We start from the raw sequence: 18587 nt of genomic DNA, 5'->3' as shown, positions 1-18587 counted from the left end.
CAGGATTTGCAGGAGGAATTCATTTAAATTCTCAGTTTTTACTTGTAACGCTCAGGAAGCGTACTTTCGGAAGCTCAAAGGCTGATTTTCCCCTGCAACTTGGGCACTTCATTAAGTTTTATGTCCATTTCGAAATGGTCAGTGGTTCTCTCTCATCTTGGAGAATATATGTTCGTTTCTGTCTCTTCTCTATCTCTCTGTCATACGCGCTCTTTTCGGTATTGTTATTTTATCCAAGCTTTTTTACTATATAATGTTTAGTTCATCGCTCTCTCCCTCTTATCGCTCTTTAACTTTTCTCTTTCCATTTTTCGTGCACTCGCGCACTCGCTCTCTCTATCTCTTTATCTATTTATCTCTAACAAGCTACTTTGGTAATTTTCGCGTTAAAAAATCATGATCTGATGGACCAGGTCCCAAGAAAGACTTTCTATCGAGTGAAAGGCATACGTTTTTATGTGAAAGTGACTCCATGAGTCTTGTGAGTATTCCGATAACAATTATCGAGAGAATTTTGTGGATGATTTCCTTTGTGGTTACCAGGTAACCGGAGTCCACATCGCAGAAAGAGCAATTCTTTATCGCGAAATTACGAGTTCAGGCCACGGCAGGGCTGTTATCAAGTCCAATTCGGCTACATTAGTTGAATGAGAAATATTATCGTGCATTTATGTCGCTTTTAAATTGACTGGTTGAGCCAGATCAGAGTGTATAGGAGTACAAAGTCGACTCCGTGAGTCTCGAGTATATTCTGATTTCAGTTATGGAGATAATCCGTCAGCTGGTTTGTGTGTGTACGATTAGATTACCGGTAGATTTCGCAATTTACTTTTCCGTTATCTATCGTTTTTCAAGGTATCTCGTGTTCTCTTTTTTCTGGTGTATCTACTTCTCTTGATTATGTAGGATTTCTACAAGTCTATGAAGGACTAGCGCAAGATTACTAAGGAGAAACGCGAGTCTACGTAAGAGTGGCGCAGGTCTCCGCAAGAGTGGCTCAGGGCTACGTAAGAGTGGCGCAGGCCTATGTAAGAGTGGCGCAGACCTACGTAGGAGTGATGAGAAGCCAGACTGGAAGTTCGATTTTGAATTCGCTCTTTGAAAAGCATCGAACGTATACGGATAGTCAGACGATATGGAATTGCTACATTTCGGGCCCCAGGGGCTCCAAGCCGAACAGTTGTCATTTATATCATGTTTTATTTTTTTTAAGAGGTGATATTTTTTCAGTGTTGCTGCGTGTTTCGAGATCACGTATTTATTTACTCCCTCTAGATGTTATCCTTTGCTTTCCCGCGAATTTCATGATTGCCGTTTTTCAACTAACCCCGTTCCCGCTATAATCACGACGCAGACTACGTAGGAGTAGAGCAAGTTTACGTAGCAGGCATCCAAGTTTATGCAGGAAGTTGTCAGGGGCGGAGCTAAAAAAGTGAGATTCCGGTGCTTGACTCTTTCTATCAGTTTTTATCCTATACTGTTAAGCGGTCGATCTAGGCAGTTATCATATCGAGTCGCACGTATATTCTCTCTTTTGTCGTCTGCTAAATCAGGATTAACGAGAGGCCGTGTTCTGGTATACGTAAACTAGCTGTATACTTCTTTGGTTTCTTTGCCTACTCGTTTTTCAAGGATTTAGTTTCAAACTATTTTCCGTTGCCTGCTATTATTGACGACGAGGTCTCGTTAGTTTTGAGAAAGATAATGTAGAAGTACCGCAAGTGGACGTAGGAATTACACACGTCTGCGCAACAGCCCCACAAGACTGGACAAGAAATTCGCAGAGCGTGAAGAAATTTGTATTTCATTTCTCATTTTACCTTGCTATAATTGGTTCAGAGTTAAGTTGCGATTATCCGAGAGGTTGGATCCTGATATGGATATGACGTGGCAGTTACAGGCAGAGGGACCCGTCCTCTCTGAGTTTAAAGTCACACAGATGAGTGTAATCGGATAATTTTATGCAGTGTTTTTATCTCAATTAATTGGGTATTGAAGGGTTGGTATCTTGTCAAAATTTTATGTACGTAACTCTTTCCGTCATACTTTCGGTCGAGACACACTAAGACTTGACCTCTATAGCCCCAGGCTCTGCTTGTTCTACCCTATACCACACTATAACCCAAAAAATAAACCCATAATACCATAAATTTCGTGTTGACAAGAGCGCAGCTTGAGCTGGGAAAACTATTTCTCGGAGAGCGAAGCGAAACGAGAATTATATGTTTTCCCCGAGAAAGCGGAGCGAGTATCGTAGCGCCAGCTTAAAGGCGCATCGCCTTTAGTGTTCGATGGGTCTCGACGCGATGAAATCTTGCCTTGGCCGCAGCGGCGATTTGTCACCATTCTACGTGTTGGTTCCCACCCGCCCGCCCCATACATCTGTTATTCCAAAGTGCCATGCACCTACACTATATTCCAATCCTACGTGAGGACATTATGAACTATCCATAAAATGTGATTACACCGTAAGTTGATTGGCATCAGGTGAGCCTTCTTTTTCCTTCAGATTCCGCCAGAGTGGGCAGTCGGTGTCAATCTGCAACAATAGCAGGTTGACCCTTGTGCTTGTTTCGGCGGTAGCAGGGAAGCTTCATTTTTGCAGTTCTGTAGAGTAAAATATTTTCGGATTTGGGCTCGTGGAGCCAGTTTCGAAGTTTGAATAATGATCTATTTTGCAGAGACTTATGTTTTCACCTATAGAGACCACAGAAACTTCGACGTTCTTCGAGATTTCAAGTCTCGCACTTCTTTTCCGGCGCCGGATGCCGCAAGGAAGCACGAATTATCAAATGCAGGTTTAAATTTTGGACAAATATTGAAAAAATCAGGGGTTTTTCGAAAAATTTATGAACCTAGATACGATATATAGCTTTTGAGTTATTTCCCATAAAAAATTTCGGACTAAAACCGGGAAAGGACGCCGATCCCAGAACTTCAAACATCGGAATTGAAGACAAACCGTCGAATTTACAAAATATTCAGTTTCAGATAATAATAATTGGACTAGTGCCCATTCTTCAGATTTCATATTTTCATCGCTCAGCCGTCGGACATCGTGACACATTTGGGAAGGCGACTCCGAAATTCGCGGTTAGGATCGTCAGCCTTCGTCTACGCAGTGCTGTATTCGGTCGGAGAAAGGAGAGAAGAAAGAATATGAGAAAAATAGGGAGGAACGTCGATCTCCATTTTGGACCGTTTTCCTCGGGCCGCATTGCTCTTCAGGGATGCAGTATTGCAAGGCGATTAGCTACGACTCAGGATTAACAGAGAAGTTTTTTGTATAATTGATTTAAGGAATACGCCTATATATGGCTCAGCTCAGTAACTCATAATTCTGTACAAGGTTTTTCAGTTTTCCCAAGGCAGACAGCAATCTTCGACGTCACTCTCCGCTCAGCCACCAGATCGACGACAATCAGAACCGAGGAGAAACGACTGCGAGGGAAACGATTGGGCCACCCACCAGGATACTAATTACCCTTAATTAAAATTTCGAGGCCCTTATCTTATCGAATTCAAATTTGGGCGCCACGCGCCCAAATCCCCATTATTATCAATTATCACGTACCTATACCACACTATAACCCAAAAAATAAACCCATAATACCATAAATTTCGTGTTGACAAGAGCGCAGCTTGAGCTGGGAAAACTATTTCTCGGAGAGCGAAGCGAAACGGGAATTTTTAATATTCTCATAAACGAAGGTGAAGTAGATTTTTACTGAATTTTTCAACAAAAAATCCTGTGAAAGTTTTTCGAAAAAATGTGACCTTCTTTCAAGATAAAAAAAATTTCAGAAATATGTTTAACCTTTAATTTTAAGTTGTTATCAAAAACAATTTTGCCAAACTTTACAGAGTTTTGGAGAAAAAAAAACTAATTTTTAATTGAAAGTTGATAAAGTCGTGTTTCGTAAAATTTTCCGCATCGTTAGATGAGTTTTAAGTAAAAACTGTGAATGATAATTTCAGAAACTGGAGTGAAGTTTGTGTTTTTTAGTGGGAAACAGCAGTTTCACGAAAGATCGAAAACGTCTCCTTATACGTTTTCTTCAGAAAATATAACATTTAGGCTCTGAAGTTACTTTGGTTTGGGCCCTTTTACTCTCCAAAATCCGTTAGCGCTTAAGTCAATTGTACAATAATTCTACGGTTTCCAAAATCGAAAAATGGATGAATGCAAACAGATAGCCGGCGGTAAATTTATCACATTACTGATACAGTGAAATTTATTTTCATCTGAAGTCATGACTTGAAATTCGGATCAGAATCGCTTGTTAAAAAATTGTTAAAGCTTTTCTAAATTTGTTGAAACAGTGAAAAATTGAAAAGTTTTGAAATTCTGTTTTCTGAAATTTTGGCTCGGAAATCAATCTTAAATTACAGGTGGAGTAGTTTTTTCGTTGATTTAGATGTATTTTTGGCCGATGGGAGCTAAAAATTTATCGAATTTAAGGAATTTCACCATTTTGGGTTATTTTGTTACTCCACCAGTGATTACGAGTTTTTGAGTGTTTCAGGATGCTGAAAAAAGGAATATGATAAAATGTAAATTTTTGATTAACTTTTGTTACCACAAAAAACACATTTTCAAGACATTTTCAATTTCCACTGTTTCAACAAACCTGGAAAAGCTGCAATAATTTTTTACAAAAGTTGATTCACAATTTTTTAAACGCTTAAAACTTTTTTTTTGTCTATAAGTGAGCTACATGAGAACATAAATCTTGTACACGTTTGAAAATTCAAATAAACATTTAATAAAAAAGATAACAAAAAAACGTTATTTTTCGGTTTGCCTAATTTTTTTTTCAGTTTCAACGGCGAAGTTAAAAAAAAACTTCCAATCTTTCCAATCTTGCTTTTGTCATATGTAAAAATGAGCGTAAATATTTTTTAAAAGCTAGTGAAACAGTAAGAAATTTTATTTTTGAGTTCAAAACAGCATCAAACTGTTTTTAATAGAGAGTACATTCGTCATTTGCAAGTTTATATTAATTTTGCTATAAAAATACTCCAAAATTTGTCAAACATTTGTATTTTTTTGTTCCTGAAAAAAACAAAAACTGTAATGATTCAGATTGATAAAATTCAATTTTCTGCTAATTTTTTAATAATATTTCAACGCTTTGCACAGTTGACAATCAGTTTATAATTATGTGAAATTTAAAATCGGTCAATTAATGCAATTTTTCTTCGGAAACCGATATAATAATATGTTGAAACATTGATTTTTTCATTTTTTCTTTGCGATTTTGTGGGAGTCCGGAGTCGGAGAAAAGAACCGTTAAATGTGTTTTATTAGACTTTTAACAAGCTTAAGTGAACACTATACTATCAAAAATAAATTCTTCAACTTTTTGAAAACAACTTGAAACAGTGTAAAATTTTTTTTTGAAATTTCGAATTTAAAAATTTCCAAAAACCGGTTCAAAAATAATTCAAATTGATAATTTTCCGACAAAAAGTTTGTTTCCTGTTCGTGTTCGTGTTCCCCACATTCTTCCAATATTTGCTTTTCCCGTCAAATAAATTTATGATTCACACATTCTCTGACACCTATTTCTTTTTTCTTTTCTTCATTTTTTTTTCATCCCCCCATGTGCTCTTTTTCTGTGATGGGGGCGGCGGTGTGATTTGTAACAGTTTTGTGCATTTCGTGTGTATGTGTGTGTGGAAAAAATGACGCGTACAACGACCTTATCAGTATTATAAAAACCTTAATCGTAAGAAAATAGGGGAATAAGAAAAAAAATGTTTTAAATCGGATCAGTTTTTTTTCTCACTTGCCAAAAAGTGATTTTTTTTTAAATCGATTTTTAGAATAAACTTTCCTGTTTCAGCAAATTATTAAATGTATTTTTGTTTTTGTTTTTTTTGTTTTAATGTTCATCGCTAGTGTACGCAAAAAATCCCAAAAACTATGCCCGCCTTTTGCCCAGAAAATCACAGGAAAAAGGAAAGGGACTCGTAAAATGTCGGCTGCTAATATTGATTGGGGTCCCTTATCCTTTTTCCCCGTGTTAAAAAAACACATATGTTTGCGCTCGTATTTTAAACCTTTTTTGATACATTTTTTTAACCTGTAAAATAATTGGGTAACACGTATCCCACAATGCATTCATTGATAATATTCCAAAAAAGAAACAATAAGTTAACCAATGTATGGCGTAATCTCACATTTGTGCTCTTTTCTTTTGTTGTTGATATACTAAAAAAAAGGAAAATTACTGTTGAAAACTTATTTTATATATCCTCATTACCGTCTTCAAATCATTTGAATCACCCTGGCCACAAAGTTTTGTCAATTCATCGATCATTGGCTTTGGAAAGTAAGATTGAACCAAGCACATGTAGGCCAGTCAGCATCAATTCCCTGAAGTAAGATTTAACTCTGAACCTACATATTCAGCTACCTTTGAAACTCACCATTTTTAATCTCCGATCCTTATTCCATTCAATGTTATTCTTGATTGCGTTATTTAAATTGCGTATGTCGGTGCAAGTTTTGGTTTCAGGTCGTAAGAAGTATATATCATATATCATATAACAGTTGTACTTTTTTTTTTTGGTTGAGTACCCACTGAAAATAATAAAGAAAGTATTGTCATAATTCATTCGAAATTTATACATAATACTTATGCTAATTCTGTAAGATTCCTAATGGGTAAAACACGTATTGTCTATCATTACCTTCTTTAAGTCATCCGACTCTTTATGTCCACAAAATTCTTTAATTTCATCAACTCTCCATAGAGTAAAAGAATTTTGCAACCGAAAACATTTTTTCCAATCGTCCTCCCTGCCAATACGATCAATATAATACCGATCGCTCTCTAGTTGCTCCAACAACGATTTGCAAGTTTTGGGCAAATGCTTTGGAGCAGCGGTTGTAGCACCACAGTTATTCTTTTCTCTTGTGTGGATGACCCACTGAAAAAATGCGATGTATTGTCGGAGTTGATTTGCGATTTGCGAATAATGTTTCGGTGAGCACCATGAACACATGCAAATGATCAAAACCTTATTGCACAGATTGCGACTGTTTTCGTGTCGTTTTGTGCGCACTGTGCCCTATTCCGTTTGGCGTTTGGCGTGACGGCGTGATGTAAATGCTGCTAGATTCCTAATAAATATATTACCGGTACAAACATTGTAGATAGTTAGAGAGTGACAGACATCCGGGACCCAAAGGGGCGGGGCGGGGGCAGAGACGATTTGTGTCGATTTACAAAATGATGACAACGAGGAAAACTCTGTAAATCGACACAGATCGTCTCTTTCCGCGCCCCGCCCCTTTGGGTCCCGGATGTCTGTCACTCTCTAACTATCACGCACTCTCTATACCGGTAATATCGCTAAGTAAATGTGATAAAAACCATATTGTATATTATTACCTTTTTCAATTCATCTGACTCTTCCTTCCGCCCACAAAGTTCATCGAAAGAATTCAACCTCGACAGACTAAAATCGTGAAGGAAAGAAAAACATCTCATGTCCTTACTGTTCGGATCAGGTTCACTAAAATTGAATTTATTTTAAACGCGTACACTGGCCTATGAACATTACAAACCTTTTGAACGAAATGTCAATATTATCCCGTTCTTCAGTTATGTTCCTAAACATTAACATGCAAGCTGTGGGCTCTGTGTACACAAAAGGCACGGGCGTCGTGGTAGTAGGTACGGTGGTTGTGGTAGTAGGTACGGTAGTCGTTGTAGTTGGTACGGTAGTCGTGGTAGTAGGTACGGTAGTCGTGGTAGTAGGTACGGTAGTCGTGGTAGTTGGTACGGTAGTCGTGGTTGTTGGTACCGTAGTTGTGGTAGTTGTTACGGTGGTTGTGGTAGTTGGTACGGTAGTTGTGGTAGTTGGTACGGTAGTTGTAGTAGTTGGTACGGTAGTTGTGGTAGTTGGTACGGTAGTTGTGGTAGTTGGTACGGTAGTTGTGGTAGTTGGTGCGGTAGTTGTGGTAGTTGGTACGGTAGTTGTGGTAGTTGGTACGGTAGTTGTGGTAGTTGGTGCGGTAGTCGTGGTAGTTGGTACCGATGTTGTGGTTGTCGGTACAGAAGCTGTGGTGGTTGATAGTTCAGGGGGCGTGGTAGTTAGTTTTGTTGGAATCGTCGGGCGCGTGGGTGTTAATGACGTCGGTTCATTTCTTCTGACCTTTGCGTGCCCACAGATTTGGTCGATACTTTTCGAATATCCAGCAAAGCAATACTTGTTCTCATCGTTACAGTATCTCTGTAAATGTATTTTATTGTTTCATCCGTGTTTTTTATTAAATGTTTCAAAAACTCACTTCAATATCCGTACAGTAACCTGATGAGGACTTTTCCACAGCTAACTTCAGAGCAATCACACAGCTTCTCGACGATCCCAACTGACAAATCTCATCTGTGGGTGCCAGATATGCGTATTTTGCAAGAAACAGTATAGAAAACAGTATTTTCCAAACCATATTGGAAGGGTCTGAAAATATGGAAACAAGCTGCTTAAAGGCGAGTGGGTGGCGGCACAAATCGAATTAAATCTGGAAATTAAAACGGGGGCGTGGCATGAACACACTTGTTTAAGGGCCCCGACCAACATCAGCCGCCGACATCTCACGTGAGCGGGATAGGTACCTAGCTTTTGGGATTTGTGTTTAACGAATGGAGGGCGAGTTAAATTAGAGTATTGGTATCTGTATATTTTAGTCACTAAAATAGATTATTCGGTAGAGATGTAATTTTTTTTTCAAAAAGTATTCCTGTTTCACCAAGTTTATAAATGTTAGCGGAAAATCTTTCCGGAATTTCTTCAGCTTTTTGGTTTCTCTTGTATATTTTCATAAATTAAATGATTCCCCATAATCCTAAATTGTTTTTTCTGAAAAAACTGCTTCAACTGTCACATATTCCAAAATTTCCATTCAGAAAAAATTCCAAAAACTTCTGCCTTTTGCATTGCATTCCGTGGTTACAAAAAACCCGCTTTCTCCTCAATTCCAAACTATTTTCTAATCCAATTATGTTCAATGTGTCTTCTGTCACATCCTTGACTTTTTCCAACCTACTTGAGATAAGAAAACTGGTCAAATCTAAACTTAAATTGGAGGAAAATCGATTTTTTTTCATGTAGAAATTCGGTTTCAGTTAAGTTATTATGTGTATTGTGCAGAGGTGCTGAAATAAAATTCTACTGTTTCAACAAAGTGTTATGAAACATTTGTGAAATACAAGTGCATTCAATTTAGTCTAAGCGGCAAAAATAAAATAAAAATGCAGCCATTCAAAATCACAAAAAATTTTGAAAAATTTCTAATAGCTTTGTCAACTATGTACTATATCCTGTCATGACGGTCACTTCATTCAGAACTGCAAATAAGTTTCTGCAGCGCCCGACATTTTCCGGGCCCTGTCACTCTCTCTATGAAATCCCGTTATATGTCGGCCGCTCCTAAAATCATTGATCACAATAAAATCCCATTTATTTTCTGTAAACAAAAGTCATTCAAACCGCCCATCTCCTTCTGTATATCCCCATCGCTGCGACATCTAAATAGGTTTCGTACCGCCAGCATGGAAAACAGACAAGAACCGTTCACTTGTCTGCGTCTCACCTGATTCCAATACTCTCTCACCTGGTCAGTGTTCCCCGTTTTCTCTGTGCACTCTGCATCTCTCTATACCATCGCCTATTCCAAATTCTTAACATTATCATGTATATGTCTGTCTCTGTCTTTTTTGACATTTCTCTCTTCTTTTCAAAAACCGACATCGTCAATCAATTTTATCGATATTTTTGTTGTTCGGGGCGGGAAATACCTCGTGGAAACTTGTTTTTAATAGAAAATTAGGTTTTTGAAACATTGCAAAAAAATACGGTTTCATCTAGTTTTCATGAGTGTAAAATGTATCGAGACTTAATTTTCTGTTGATTATTAGAGTCTAATATTTTTTGTATTTATATTTTGATAAGTGGTATTACCCGTCCTTTTAAATAACTTTTTTTTTCTAAAAAATTCAAAAAATTTCCCCTGTTTCATGTAGTCTATTTAATAAATTTATTTGCTTTGGAGTTCCTTAACTTTTCCTCACTGTGACTGATAAGAAATTCCTGAAATTGTATGAGTAAAAATAGTGTACAAAAGTATAAAATGAAAATTACGTGCTATTTTTTTAAAAATTACTGTTTCAAGTTTTTCATAAAAACTTGAGTTAAGAAAAATGTGGAGTGTAGCCATTTTTTGGGTCCAATTTTCAATTAAAAGTTTTGGAACTAATGTTAAAAAACTAAATTTCCTACTTCATATTAGCCATTTATTTTCTAGTTTTTTTCCTTTTTTCATTTGGAAGAGAACTCGATAAATAATTTGGTTATTGGATGTTAAATGTAATACGGACTCGGCAGTTTGGTTCTCCTATTCTTCACCCTTTCTTCACCCGAGGAGATTGAAACAATTTTCTAAAACTTCAAAAGTAAAGTGAAAAAATCAGGACATTTTTCCAAAAAAACCTATCCTGGAAGGTGTCGACCGCAAAAATAAAGTTTTCGGATTTTTTTAAAATTAGAAGATTGCCTTACACTTTAAAAATTTGAAATTACTGTTTCACAAAAGTGGTAAATTTTCTGGAAATTTTCACATCTAATTAATTCCTTCTGAAATAACAAGGCTAATTTTGAATGTAATTTGTGAATTCAATATACCATGAGTTGCTTGGCGGAACCCTTGATGTGTCGGCTGCCACCCCACCAACACTCACTCGAATATATCCCGAATGTGCTATTTTTCATCTTTCTGCTGCATTTTCTTCACGTTTTCTCTTTCAACTGTTCCTTTTTTCCAGTAATTCCTCCAAATCTTCCCATCATCCATTTTAAATGACACGGTCCGAAAAGACCCGTCACTTCGGGAATCAAAATTATGAAAAACTGCGGAAAATATGCATAAAAAAGAAGCAACCATTCGTCGACACACTCTTTCCACCAACCAATCAATCACTGTTTCTGGAACAACGACAAAGTTCGGATATTGTATGGAAAAGGCCTGGAGAATTACACCCGGATCCACATCTTTTTGTAGAAGGAGCCTCGCCAAATGATGTCACTCAAGGTGGGTTGGTAATGTTAAAAAACAAGAAAAATTGACAGTAAAAAATAATTCAAAAAGTAAAACTTTAATATTTATAGGTTAAAAAATTTGCTGTTTCTAGTGTGTTATACAAAAAATCTCAAAATATTTTTTTGTTTTTCGACGTTTTTCGACTTTTGATAATTTATTGGTCTCGTTGTATGATAAAAAACCACACTTATTTTGCAGAAGAACTTTACAAGATATTCTGTATTGTATTTTTTTTGTAATTTTCTGAATTTTAAAGTTCATATTGGCTTTTATCATATGATCACAAAACCCATGTTTGTATTTTGGGAGAACTTCGAAGCTTTGTGTAGTGCTACAAAATATGGCACTCGTTAAATGTCGGCTGCTTTTTCAAAAAAAAAAAGCAATTTACGAAAACACCCAAGTTTGTACACTACAGGGTGGGCCAAAAGTATGGTAACACGTTTGCAGCTCTATAACTTTACTAGTGGAGAGAGTTATTACATCAATTTGTACAAGTTTTGTTCCCCATAAAATACTGACCAGATGAACGTTTTGAATTTTCAAAATATTCCCATCCGCATCGCTGCAGGCCTTCAGAACTTTTGAGATCACGATCTTTATGGCACACAAGTCGGCATTCTGCGGGATTTCTACTTTTTCTCGAGGAATCCATCAAGTGTCTTACAAGTTTTTATAGTTCAAAGAATGCTCTTGGTCTAGAGATTCTTTAAAAACAAAAATCCAAATAATTTCTATCACGGTATTTCTGTCATGGACTGCGGCAGTAGGTTAAGTCTTGAATGGCATAGTCGCCAGAAAGATGGATGTGAGCGGCGAGTAGCAGTATGCGGAAAAATTCATATTAGTATTTTTCGAGACGTTTTGACCTGACTTTCCAGAATTTTTTTAGAAAATTGAGCTCGGATGATTTTGTGGGTCGTTACGCCTTGCGAAACCAAAAAAACTGAGTAAGTTTCGCAAAGTTGAATTCATGAAATATTCAAAGGTTCTTGCTAGGCGCCAGTGTCGACACAGAAAATTTTTATATGCTACAAAAACAATTAAAAACGCTTCTTCACTTCTTTAACTTTAAATTTAACATAAAAATCATACATCTGAAAATTATTGGCGTGCGTGGGAGGTGTGTTTGTGTGGGAAGTGCCGCGTGCCAAATTACCGTTTTTTCGAAAGGGTTCGCCAAATTGTCGAGGTGATAAAGATCGCACCTTATTGGGAAACATTACAAATTTTGAGTCAAATTGAAGGAAATTTATTCAGCTATCAGTATTCGATAGAAAAATGTACGTATGACGTGGCAGTCGCGCGAAAAGCTCATGTAAAAGAGCGCTTCATGTGTTACCATACTTTTGGCCCACCCTGTACTGTGATAATCGTAGATTGAAAAAAAATACTGAAAAATGTTTCTTACTGTTTCAAGTTGTTTGTTTGAACACTTCCTAAAAATTTTCATTGCTGTTAGAATTTATCCAGAGTCATTTCAGGAATTCTCGGAAACTGTTGGTTTGTGTCTGCCTGCTCCGCCCTCACTCACAACTTTAAATTACTGGCTCAAGTGATTCCGGATGCGGATGATCAGGAATGGTCGACAAAGCACGCGTACGCTGGAATATTTAGATTCAGATTTTGGAGATTTGGAAAATGGGTCGAAGTGGTTATTGATGATTTATTGCCGACGAGGTGAGCATTTTTTTGAACATTTTAAAATTTAAGAAAAAATTTTTAATTTTGACTTGATAAGTACAAAGGAAGATTAGCTTTTTAGAAAAGTTTTGGGCTTTTATGAACAAAGTGAAACAGGAAGTTACTAAAATATTTATACAAAACTATTTTCTATACAAGAATATTAGTGTTCATTGTCAATGGAAAATTAGGAATTTTTGTGGAAAATAATAAAAAACGATTTTCAGTAAATTTTGTTACCCGTTTCTCATTTCTTATTAATAAACTTTCATAGTTCGGTCCAGAGTAATGCGTTGTCGCTATAGCAATTTTATAACAATTTTACTTGTGGTTTGCAGCGCCCGACATTTACCGGGTTTCGCAATATTGTTGAATGCATTTAAAGAGTGACCAGTTAGATGTCGGGCGCTGCCAAAACAATTATTTTCTAACGCTCCAAATTCAGAGACGGAAAACTCCTATTTGCCCGCTCAAAAACACCCAACGAATTCTGGTCGGCTCTTCTCGAAAAGGCATTTGCAAAGTTATACGGTTGCTATGAGAATCTAGTCGGTGGACACCTTTCCGATGCTCTTCAAGATGTTTCCGGTGGAGTTGCAGAGACACTTCATGTTAGAAAGTTTTTGAAAGATGTGAGTATTTTTCAACTGTTTTATGATTTTCAGAAAAAGAGTTAAATATTAAACATTCTAATGCCTTTTTGGGAAAAAAAAGTAGAACCGTTCAATTTCATAAAAAACAAGAAAGATAAATCAAACTCCATCTGAAATGTGAAAACTCAAACTTTATATTATATTAGAAGTTCCCTAAGGATCCCGATAATTTCCACTGTGTCACGTAACTGATAAATAATGTTTGAGTTAATTTTGACTTTATTCGAAAGAGTTGGTTCTGAAGACTTTAAATAAATTTGAATGATATAAATTTTCTGGCAAACGTGTAAAATTAAACTTTTACTCAACTATTTCCAGGACCCAAATGACACTGAACTGAAATTATTCAACGATTTAAAAACAGCATTCGATAAAGGTGCACTAGTTGTGGCTGCCATTGCAGCACGTACAAAAGAAGAAATTGAAGAATCGCTAGATTGTGGACTAGTGAAAGGACATGCTTATGCAGTTAGTGCCGTTTGCACAATTGATGTCACAAATCCAAATGAGAGGAGTTTTACGTAAGTTTTTGTGTCTCGAAATGGCATTGCCCGACATCTACCGGGTCTCGCTGTTGCAAACATAGAAAATTTCGGCGTTTGGCAACAGAAAATTACACTAAGATCCAATTGAAACAGTCATTGATTGTGTGTTAAAAAAAAAAGAAAAAAAAGAGAATATAATAGTTTTAACAATTTTTGAAATTAACAGCAAGTTTAATCCAAATTCCATTTTTTGAACTATTTTACTGATTAGTAGCCAAAACACAAACCAACAAATCTCAAAGGTTGCAAGTATTTTTCATAACCTGTTGAAACAACGGAAAAATAATTTACTGAAATTGAATGTATTCAAAAAGTAAAAGAGGTAATTGACCGAAAAACGGCTTTCCAAATTTTCATAAATTTGCAAAATTAGTTTTCAAGAAATAATTTTTGAAGACAATTTGCAAAAAATAAAAAAAAGTTATCAAAATATGCTAGATGATTCGAAAAACTTGTAGAATATCATTAATTACAGTGCTAAATTTAATGTGTTCAGTGGATGAGAACGCCACTGAAACATCTTGTTGCTTTGAAAATTTATTAACATTGTGAAACAGAAATTGATAATTGTCCCCATTAGTTTTAGTAAAAGTGTTAGCAATAGTTTCTAGTTCAAAATGAGAACAAAGATGTATTATCCGAAATTGCACTGCAAATTTTTCATTTAATTTAAAAGAACACTTTTTTAAAAAATACTTTTTCAAACGAATCTTCTAGTAGGAGCTATTTACGTTGAAAGCTGAATAAAAGAATTAAACGGCTGTTAAGAACAAATTTCAACTTCTGCAATTTGATTTCACAGCATGCTGAAACAGCAGAAAATATTTTAACATCACCAAGTTTTATAAATGTTTGCAGATCGTTCATAATGGGCTCAAAACGGAAACAAAATCTAATCCGACTTCAAAATCCGTGGGGCGAGAAGGAATGGAACGGTGCATGGTCAGATGATAGTCCAGAATGGCAAAATGTGTCAGCCAGTCAGTTGAGTACAATGGGAGTACAACCAGCCAATTCTGACAGTGATGACGGTGATTTTTGGATGCCATGGGAGTCGTTTGTTCATTATTTCACCGACATTTCCTTGTGTCAACTATTCAATACTTCTGTTTTCTCGTTTTCAAGAAGTTACGATGAGCAGATTGTCTTCTCCGAGTGGACTACAAATGGCAAGAAGAGCGGAGCACCCGATGATCGAGCTGGTGGATGTCATAATTTTAAGGTAAAAACAAAGGCCCTCATGAATTGTTTATGAAAATTATCACCCAAATAAGTTGATTAACTTGGGCGGGGCTTATTTTACAGGTTTTGATAATTTACAAGTATTGTTCAAAGCTCCATTTAAATGTAAAATCTGAACCAAAAAACTTTGAAAGTTGAAGAAATCCACTTCACTTACAATGTGTCCTTGGTCGAGTTTTGACTATCTGATCTATAATTTTTGATTAATTTTTAATATTAATTAGCAAAAAAAGCGGAGCACCGGAGGGTGGATGTCATAATTTTAAGGTTTCAATTTCAATCGAAGTATATGCGGGTGGTATATTCGCAACTTAGTAAATGAGTACTTATTGCAGGTTTTTGTCCAAATATGTTAATACCCTGAAACTGTGGAAACCTTATTTTCATGTGTTCATAATAAATTTCATGTAAAAAAGTGGGAAAAACTATAAGTAGCGCTAAACTTCAATTGGGGGAAAAGTTGGAATAGTAAAATTGCGATTTCAGAATTTAAAAATGTTCCCAAAATTATTATCAGTTTCAACTAGTTCATTTAGTTTATCCGCTAAAAACGGAACTCAATCAACATCAAGTATTTTGAGAGTAGGAACAATTTAAGGTATATAAAAGACACATTCTCAAACTTTGACTTAGTTTATCTTACTCATTTTTAAACCAATTTGTTTGAGGTATAATGGCCGAGTTTTTTCTTTTGCGGTCACGTAGGAAAGGCCGCCAAAGAATTTCAAATTAGAGTAAAAAATTTGAAAAAAACGTGTGCTAGAGTTACGTTTTCGGTTTTGTTTTTGAAAAATGTATTGTGTTACCATTTTTTTGACTGTTTCAATTATCTCATTTAAGTTTAACATTGTGTCTATTAACCAATAAACATAACTTCAGTTCTTTTCAAAAAATTCAATTAGCTCCCCTCAAACCATTTTATTGATTTCCATCAAGTTTATTCAAATTTTCCTAATCTACAAATTTTGCAGGCAACATTCTGCAACAATCCGCAATACATTTTCGACATTCCATCACCAAATTGTTCAGTAATGTTTGCTCTAATACAAAATGATCCAAGTGAAGGATTGAAGAAACGTGAACCATTTGTCACAATTGGAATGCACGTGATGAAAGTGGAAAATAATCGACAATATCGAGTACATACAGCCATGCATCCAATTGCAATTTCGGATTATGCGTCGGGTCGATCGGTTTATTTGCATCTGCAGAGTTTGCCACGTGGCAGATATTTATTGATTCCGACGACATTTGCACCGAAAGAACAGACGCTTTTTATGTTGAGAGTGTATTCCGATGAACATATCCATTTTTCACCGTTGACAAAGGTGAGCTGAGATACAGGAAAACCCGAAAACTGTGAATAGTAGTTAGTGAATAGTTTTCATGAACTTTGTGAAACATAATTTTTTTTGAAAAAAATTATCATATTTTTGAAACGATGTCGGGTAAAACTGTATTCAACGTCAATCAACGTTAAAGTTAAAAATTAATATTTGAAGAAAAAAGTTTAAATATGTTGCGGGCCTGCTTCAGGTTGTGCTCAAATTATCCAGATATTTTGACATTTTATTAATTGACGCTGCGGGTGTACTTCTAGTTTCCAGTTTGTGGATGAAAATTGCAATTTTGTTCAAAATTACATCAAATAGTTTATTGTAAAAAATAATATTTAAAGTTCAAATTCTGAAACAGTAATTTAAGTTGAACAATAAGTTTATTATTCGAAATTTACAGCTTGCAACCTTTTTTATACAGTTTCAAAAAAACAATTTAGACGTCAACCTATATAAAAATTAGAAAAATTAAAAGGCTCTTAAATTTTAGCTTGTTACTGTTTTACATACTTCTTATGAGTAACTGATAAAATAAGATACATTCCAACAAGAACAATGTGTTCAAGAACTTTTCAAAAACAACCGACGGAAAAGTACGTACATTTTTCAATCTTCAGAAAAATATTACAAATTGTATCTTTTTACACAAGATTTTAAATTTTTATTTGACAGGTAAAACAATACTCTACAAAAAATAGAACTGAAAATAAAATCTGAAACAATTTTGTCTAACAAAATTTTACTACTTTCACTTGCCATTAAGTAAGATCACATTTTCTTTACATTTAATAGAACTGCTTTTATTTATTGAAAAGATTTCCCGAACCAATCAGCAAAGTGGAGGGCGGGGCCAATGTTTCTAATTGGTGTGAAATTTGAAAAAAAAAATCAATTTAGTCGCCAACATATTTAAAAAGTAGAAAATTTAAAAGGCTCTGAAAATAAAATATTTTTCACTGTTTCAGATGCTTCTCATGAGTAACAGAAAAAAACTACATTATAAAGGCTCTGAAAATAAAAATCTTCAAACACTTAACAAATAACCGGGTGCAATTATTTTTTTTTAATCTAATAAAACAGAAACTATACATTTTCTTTACATTTAATAGAACTGATCCTGTACTTTTTATTAGTTAAAATAAAAATACATGAAAAACACCAATATTTCCAGCACGCTCCAAAACTCGGTCTCCTGAAATGCAAATCTGCACAAAGTGTAACTCGTCTGACAATTCACGGAGTCGACTTCAACTCAGCCTCAACGGGAACTCACAATGTCTACGCAATTCTCAAAGATTCCAGAAAATCGTTCAGAACGAAAACTTTGAGTGGAGTGAAGTCGATTCAATGGGATGAGCAATTTTTATTTCATAAGTGAGTTTTCATCGGAAACATACTAATGAAAAAGCAAAGTAGACATTTGGTTTCATGGATCTCGTGAAACGGAAAAAAAAACTTTTTTTTTTTTCATTTTTTTTCCAATAACCTTGCTTAATATTTTACGCATCGAATGAATAGAGACATCCTGTTTCAAGAAATGTTTGTTTCCAATTATAATATTACAGATCAAAAAATCGTCAGCAATACAAAATCGAAGTGTGGGAAGATCGTAAAATGGCTCGAGACCACCTTCTTGCTCAATCCGTTATCATTGCTCTAATCGATAACGAGAATCGTGATACGACCCTTCAGTTGACAGATCCACGTGGTACTGTCATTGGTACCGTATCGGTTACTGTATCTGCATTTGATGATCCTATGTACCTTTAATATTTTTTCTGAAACTTTCCATGTTATTTCTTATTCAAACTCCCACCAAAAATCGCCGCCACTAAAATCAGTATTTTCCTCTTATGTTGTCTTGTTATACGGTTAATTTCGTTTCTTTTTCTTTTTTCAATTTCAAAATTTTAAATAATTTTTCAATTTTCCCTTGATAGCATTATATGTATATCAGGTTTATCATTGTTCCTCGTTCAAAAATCAATTAATAAATTAATTTTTTTTTTGTTGAGAT

The 18587-nt window shown here is 35.4% G+C and overlaps 1 protein-coding gene, 52 non-coding genes and 1 pseudogene across 55 annotated transcripts; 36 read left to right on the top strand and 18 right to left on the bottom strand.

The window, feature by feature from the left end:
- The first annotated feature begins 2516 nt into the window (after window positions 1-2516).
- On the top strand, window positions 2517-2578 carry mir-2217.4. Its single transcript, NR_131641.1, has one exon. It is a non-coding gene; the product is annotated as a pre-microRNA mir-2217.4 (primary transcript).
- A 1584-nt stretch (window positions 2579-4162) lies between these two features.
- 21ur-4786 lies at window positions 4163-4183 on the bottom strand. Its single transcript, NR_059516.1, has one exon.
- Window positions 4184-4255: 72 nt separating this feature from the next.
- Window positions 4256-4276, bottom strand: 21ur-6428. The gene has a single exon (NR_059515.1).
- A 290-nt stretch (window positions 4277-4566) lies between these two features.
- Window positions 4567-4587, top strand: 21ur-12140. The gene has a single exon (NR_059514.1).
- A 75-nt stretch (window positions 4588-4662) lies between these two features.
- 21ur-12004 lies at window positions 4663-4683 on the top strand. Its single transcript, NR_059513.1, has one exon.
- 21ur-11106 lies at window positions 4664-4684 on the top strand. The gene has a single exon (NR_059512.1).
- 21ur-11460 lies at window positions 4667-4687 on the top strand. The gene has a single exon (NR_059511.1).
- A 181-nt stretch (window positions 4688-4868) lies between these two features.
- Window positions 4869-4889, top strand: 21ur-12633. Its single transcript, NR_059510.1, has one exon.
- Window positions 4890-5165: 276 nt separating this feature from the next.
- On the bottom strand, window positions 5166-5186 carry 21ur-9107. Its single transcript, NR_059509.1, has one exon.
- Window positions 5169-5189, bottom strand: 21ur-9943. Its single transcript, NR_059508.1, has one exon.
- 21ur-11499 lies at window positions 5170-5190 on the bottom strand. Its single transcript, NR_059507.1, has one exon.
- A 129-nt stretch (window positions 5191-5319) lies between these two features.
- 21ur-5173 lies at window positions 5320-5340 on the bottom strand. Its single transcript, NR_059506.1, has one exon.
- A 547-nt stretch (window positions 5341-5887) lies between these two features.
- Window positions 5888-5908, top strand: 21ur-7684. The gene has a single exon (NR_059505.1).
- Window positions 5909-6366: 458 nt separating this feature from the next.
- Window positions 6367-6387, bottom strand: 21ur-2065. Its single transcript, NR_059504.1, has one exon.
- Window positions 6388-7398: 1011 nt separating this feature from the next.
- On the bottom strand, window positions 7399-8464 carry LLC1.121 (annotated as a pseudogene). Its single transcript has 3 exons — window positions 8306-8464; window positions 7580-8247; window positions 7399-7527 (listed from the first exon to the last, which is right to left on the bottom strand). Coding segments are annotated over exons 1-3 (956 nt in total).
- Window positions 8465-8800: 336 nt separating this feature from the next.
- On the top strand, window positions 8801-8821 carry 21ur-6966. The gene has a single exon (NR_059503.1).
- Window positions 8822-9231: 410 nt separating this feature from the next.
- On the top strand, window positions 9232-9252 carry 21ur-14429. The gene has a single exon (NR_059502.1).
- On the top strand, window positions 9233-9253 carry 21ur-916. The gene has a single exon (NR_059501.1).
- A 661-nt stretch (window positions 9254-9914) lies between these two features.
- Window positions 9915-9935, top strand: 21ur-7402. Its single transcript, NR_059500.1, has one exon.
- A 287-nt stretch (window positions 9936-10222) lies between these two features.
- 21ur-3044 lies at window positions 10223-10243 on the top strand. The gene has a single exon (NR_059499.1).
- Window positions 10244-10335: 92 nt separating this feature from the next.
- On the top strand, window positions 10336-10356 carry 21ur-7991. Its single transcript, NR_059498.1, has one exon.
- On the top strand, window positions 10337-10357 carry 21ur-2764. The gene has a single exon (NR_059497.1).
- Window positions 10358-10637: 280 nt separating this feature from the next.
- On the top strand, window positions 10638-10658 carry 21ur-6793. The gene has a single exon (NR_059496.1).
- On the top strand, window positions 10642-10662 carry 21ur-7892. Its single transcript, NR_059495.1, has one exon.
- A 110-nt stretch (window positions 10663-10772) lies between these two features.
- 21ur-5049 lies at window positions 10773-10793 on the top strand. Its single transcript, NR_059494.1, has one exon.
- A 42-nt stretch (window positions 10794-10835) lies between these two features.
- tra-3 (Calpain-5) lies at window positions 10836-18574 on the top strand. Of its 2 annotated transcripts, none has more exons than NM_070350.7 (8): window positions 10836-11101; window positions 12595-12790; window positions 13239-13425; window positions 13765-13967; window positions 14850-15213; window positions 16205-16561; window positions 17742-17944; window positions 18136-18574. In NM_070350.7, exons 1-8 carry the CDS (start codon window positions 10870-10872, stop codon window positions 18338-18340), a joined length of 1947 nt encoding a protein of 648 aa, NP_502751.1. In that variant the 5' UTR covers window positions 10836-10869; the 3' UTR covers window positions 18341-18574. The 2 variants fall into 2 exon arrangements, 1 of the variants encoding a protein (NP_502751.1); NR_131640.1 differs by having other exon boundaries at window positions 10870-11101; window positions 14850-15500; window positions 18136-18340.
- On the top strand, window positions 11237-11257 carry 21ur-8112. Its single transcript, NR_059493.1, has one exon.
- Window positions 12567-12587, top strand: 21ur-1842. The gene has a single exon (NR_059492.1).
- Window positions 12843-12863, bottom strand: 21ur-1081. Its single transcript, NR_059491.1, has one exon.
- Window positions 13080-13100, top strand: 21ur-3472. Its single transcript, NR_059490.1, has one exon.
- Window positions 13083-13103, top strand: 21ur-8754. The gene has a single exon (NR_059489.1).
- Window positions 13487-13507, top strand: 21ur-1438. Its single transcript, NR_059488.1, has one exon.
- Window positions 13665-13685, top strand: 21ur-14073. The gene has a single exon (NR_059487.1).
- On the top strand, window positions 13666-13686 carry 21ur-12096. Its single transcript, NR_059486.1, has one exon.
- 21ur-9493 lies at window positions 13667-13687 on the top strand. The gene has a single exon (NR_059485.1).
- On the top strand, window positions 13669-13689 carry 21ur-12972. The gene has a single exon (NR_059484.1).
- 21ur-1871 lies at window positions 13670-13690 on the top strand. Its single transcript, NR_059483.1, has one exon.
- 21ur-852 lies at window positions 14200-14220 on the bottom strand. The gene has a single exon (NR_059482.1).
- On the top strand, window positions 14278-14298 carry 21ur-12791. Its single transcript, NR_059481.1, has one exon.
- On the bottom strand, window positions 14482-14502 carry 21ur-4245. Its single transcript, NR_059480.1, has one exon.
- Window positions 14740-14760, bottom strand: 21ur-6311. Its single transcript, NR_059479.1, has one exon.
- Window positions 15535-15555, bottom strand: 21ur-1487. The gene has a single exon (NR_059478.1).
- On the top strand, window positions 15795-15815 carry 21ur-442. Its single transcript, NR_059477.1, has one exon.
- On the top strand, window positions 16098-16118 carry 21ur-1679. Its single transcript, NR_059476.1, has one exon.
- Window positions 16570-16590, bottom strand: 21ur-10214. Its single transcript, NR_059475.1, has one exon.
- 21ur-9439 lies at window positions 16806-16826 on the top strand. Its single transcript, NR_059474.1, has one exon.
- 21ur-2853 lies at window positions 16807-16827 on the top strand. Its single transcript, NR_059473.1, has one exon.
- On the top strand, window positions 16810-16830 carry 21ur-8967. The gene has a single exon (NR_059472.1).
- 21ur-14853 lies at window positions 16860-16880 on the bottom strand. The gene has a single exon (NR_059471.1).
- Window positions 16861-16881, bottom strand: 21ur-9102. Its single transcript, NR_059470.1, has one exon.
- Window positions 16862-16882, bottom strand: 21ur-11894. Its single transcript, NR_059469.1, has one exon.
- Window positions 17113-17133, top strand: 21ur-598. Its single transcript, NR_059468.1, has one exon.
- 21ur-1077 lies at window positions 17360-17380 on the top strand. The gene has a single exon (NR_059467.1).
- On the bottom strand, window positions 17949-17969 carry 21ur-6206. The gene has a single exon (NR_059466.1).
- Window positions 18575-18587: the final 13 nt, after the last annotated feature.

This window comes from Caenorhabditis elegans, chromosome IV, assembly GCF_000002985.6.
Source record: "Caenorhabditis elegans chromosome IV".
Taxonomy (NCBI): Eukaryota; Metazoa; Nematoda; class Chromadorea; order Rhabditida; family Rhabditidae; genus Caenorhabditis; species Caenorhabditis elegans.
The sequence above is the reverse complement of the archived record's forward strand: the minus strand, read 5'-3'. Positions and strand labels throughout refer to the sequence as shown.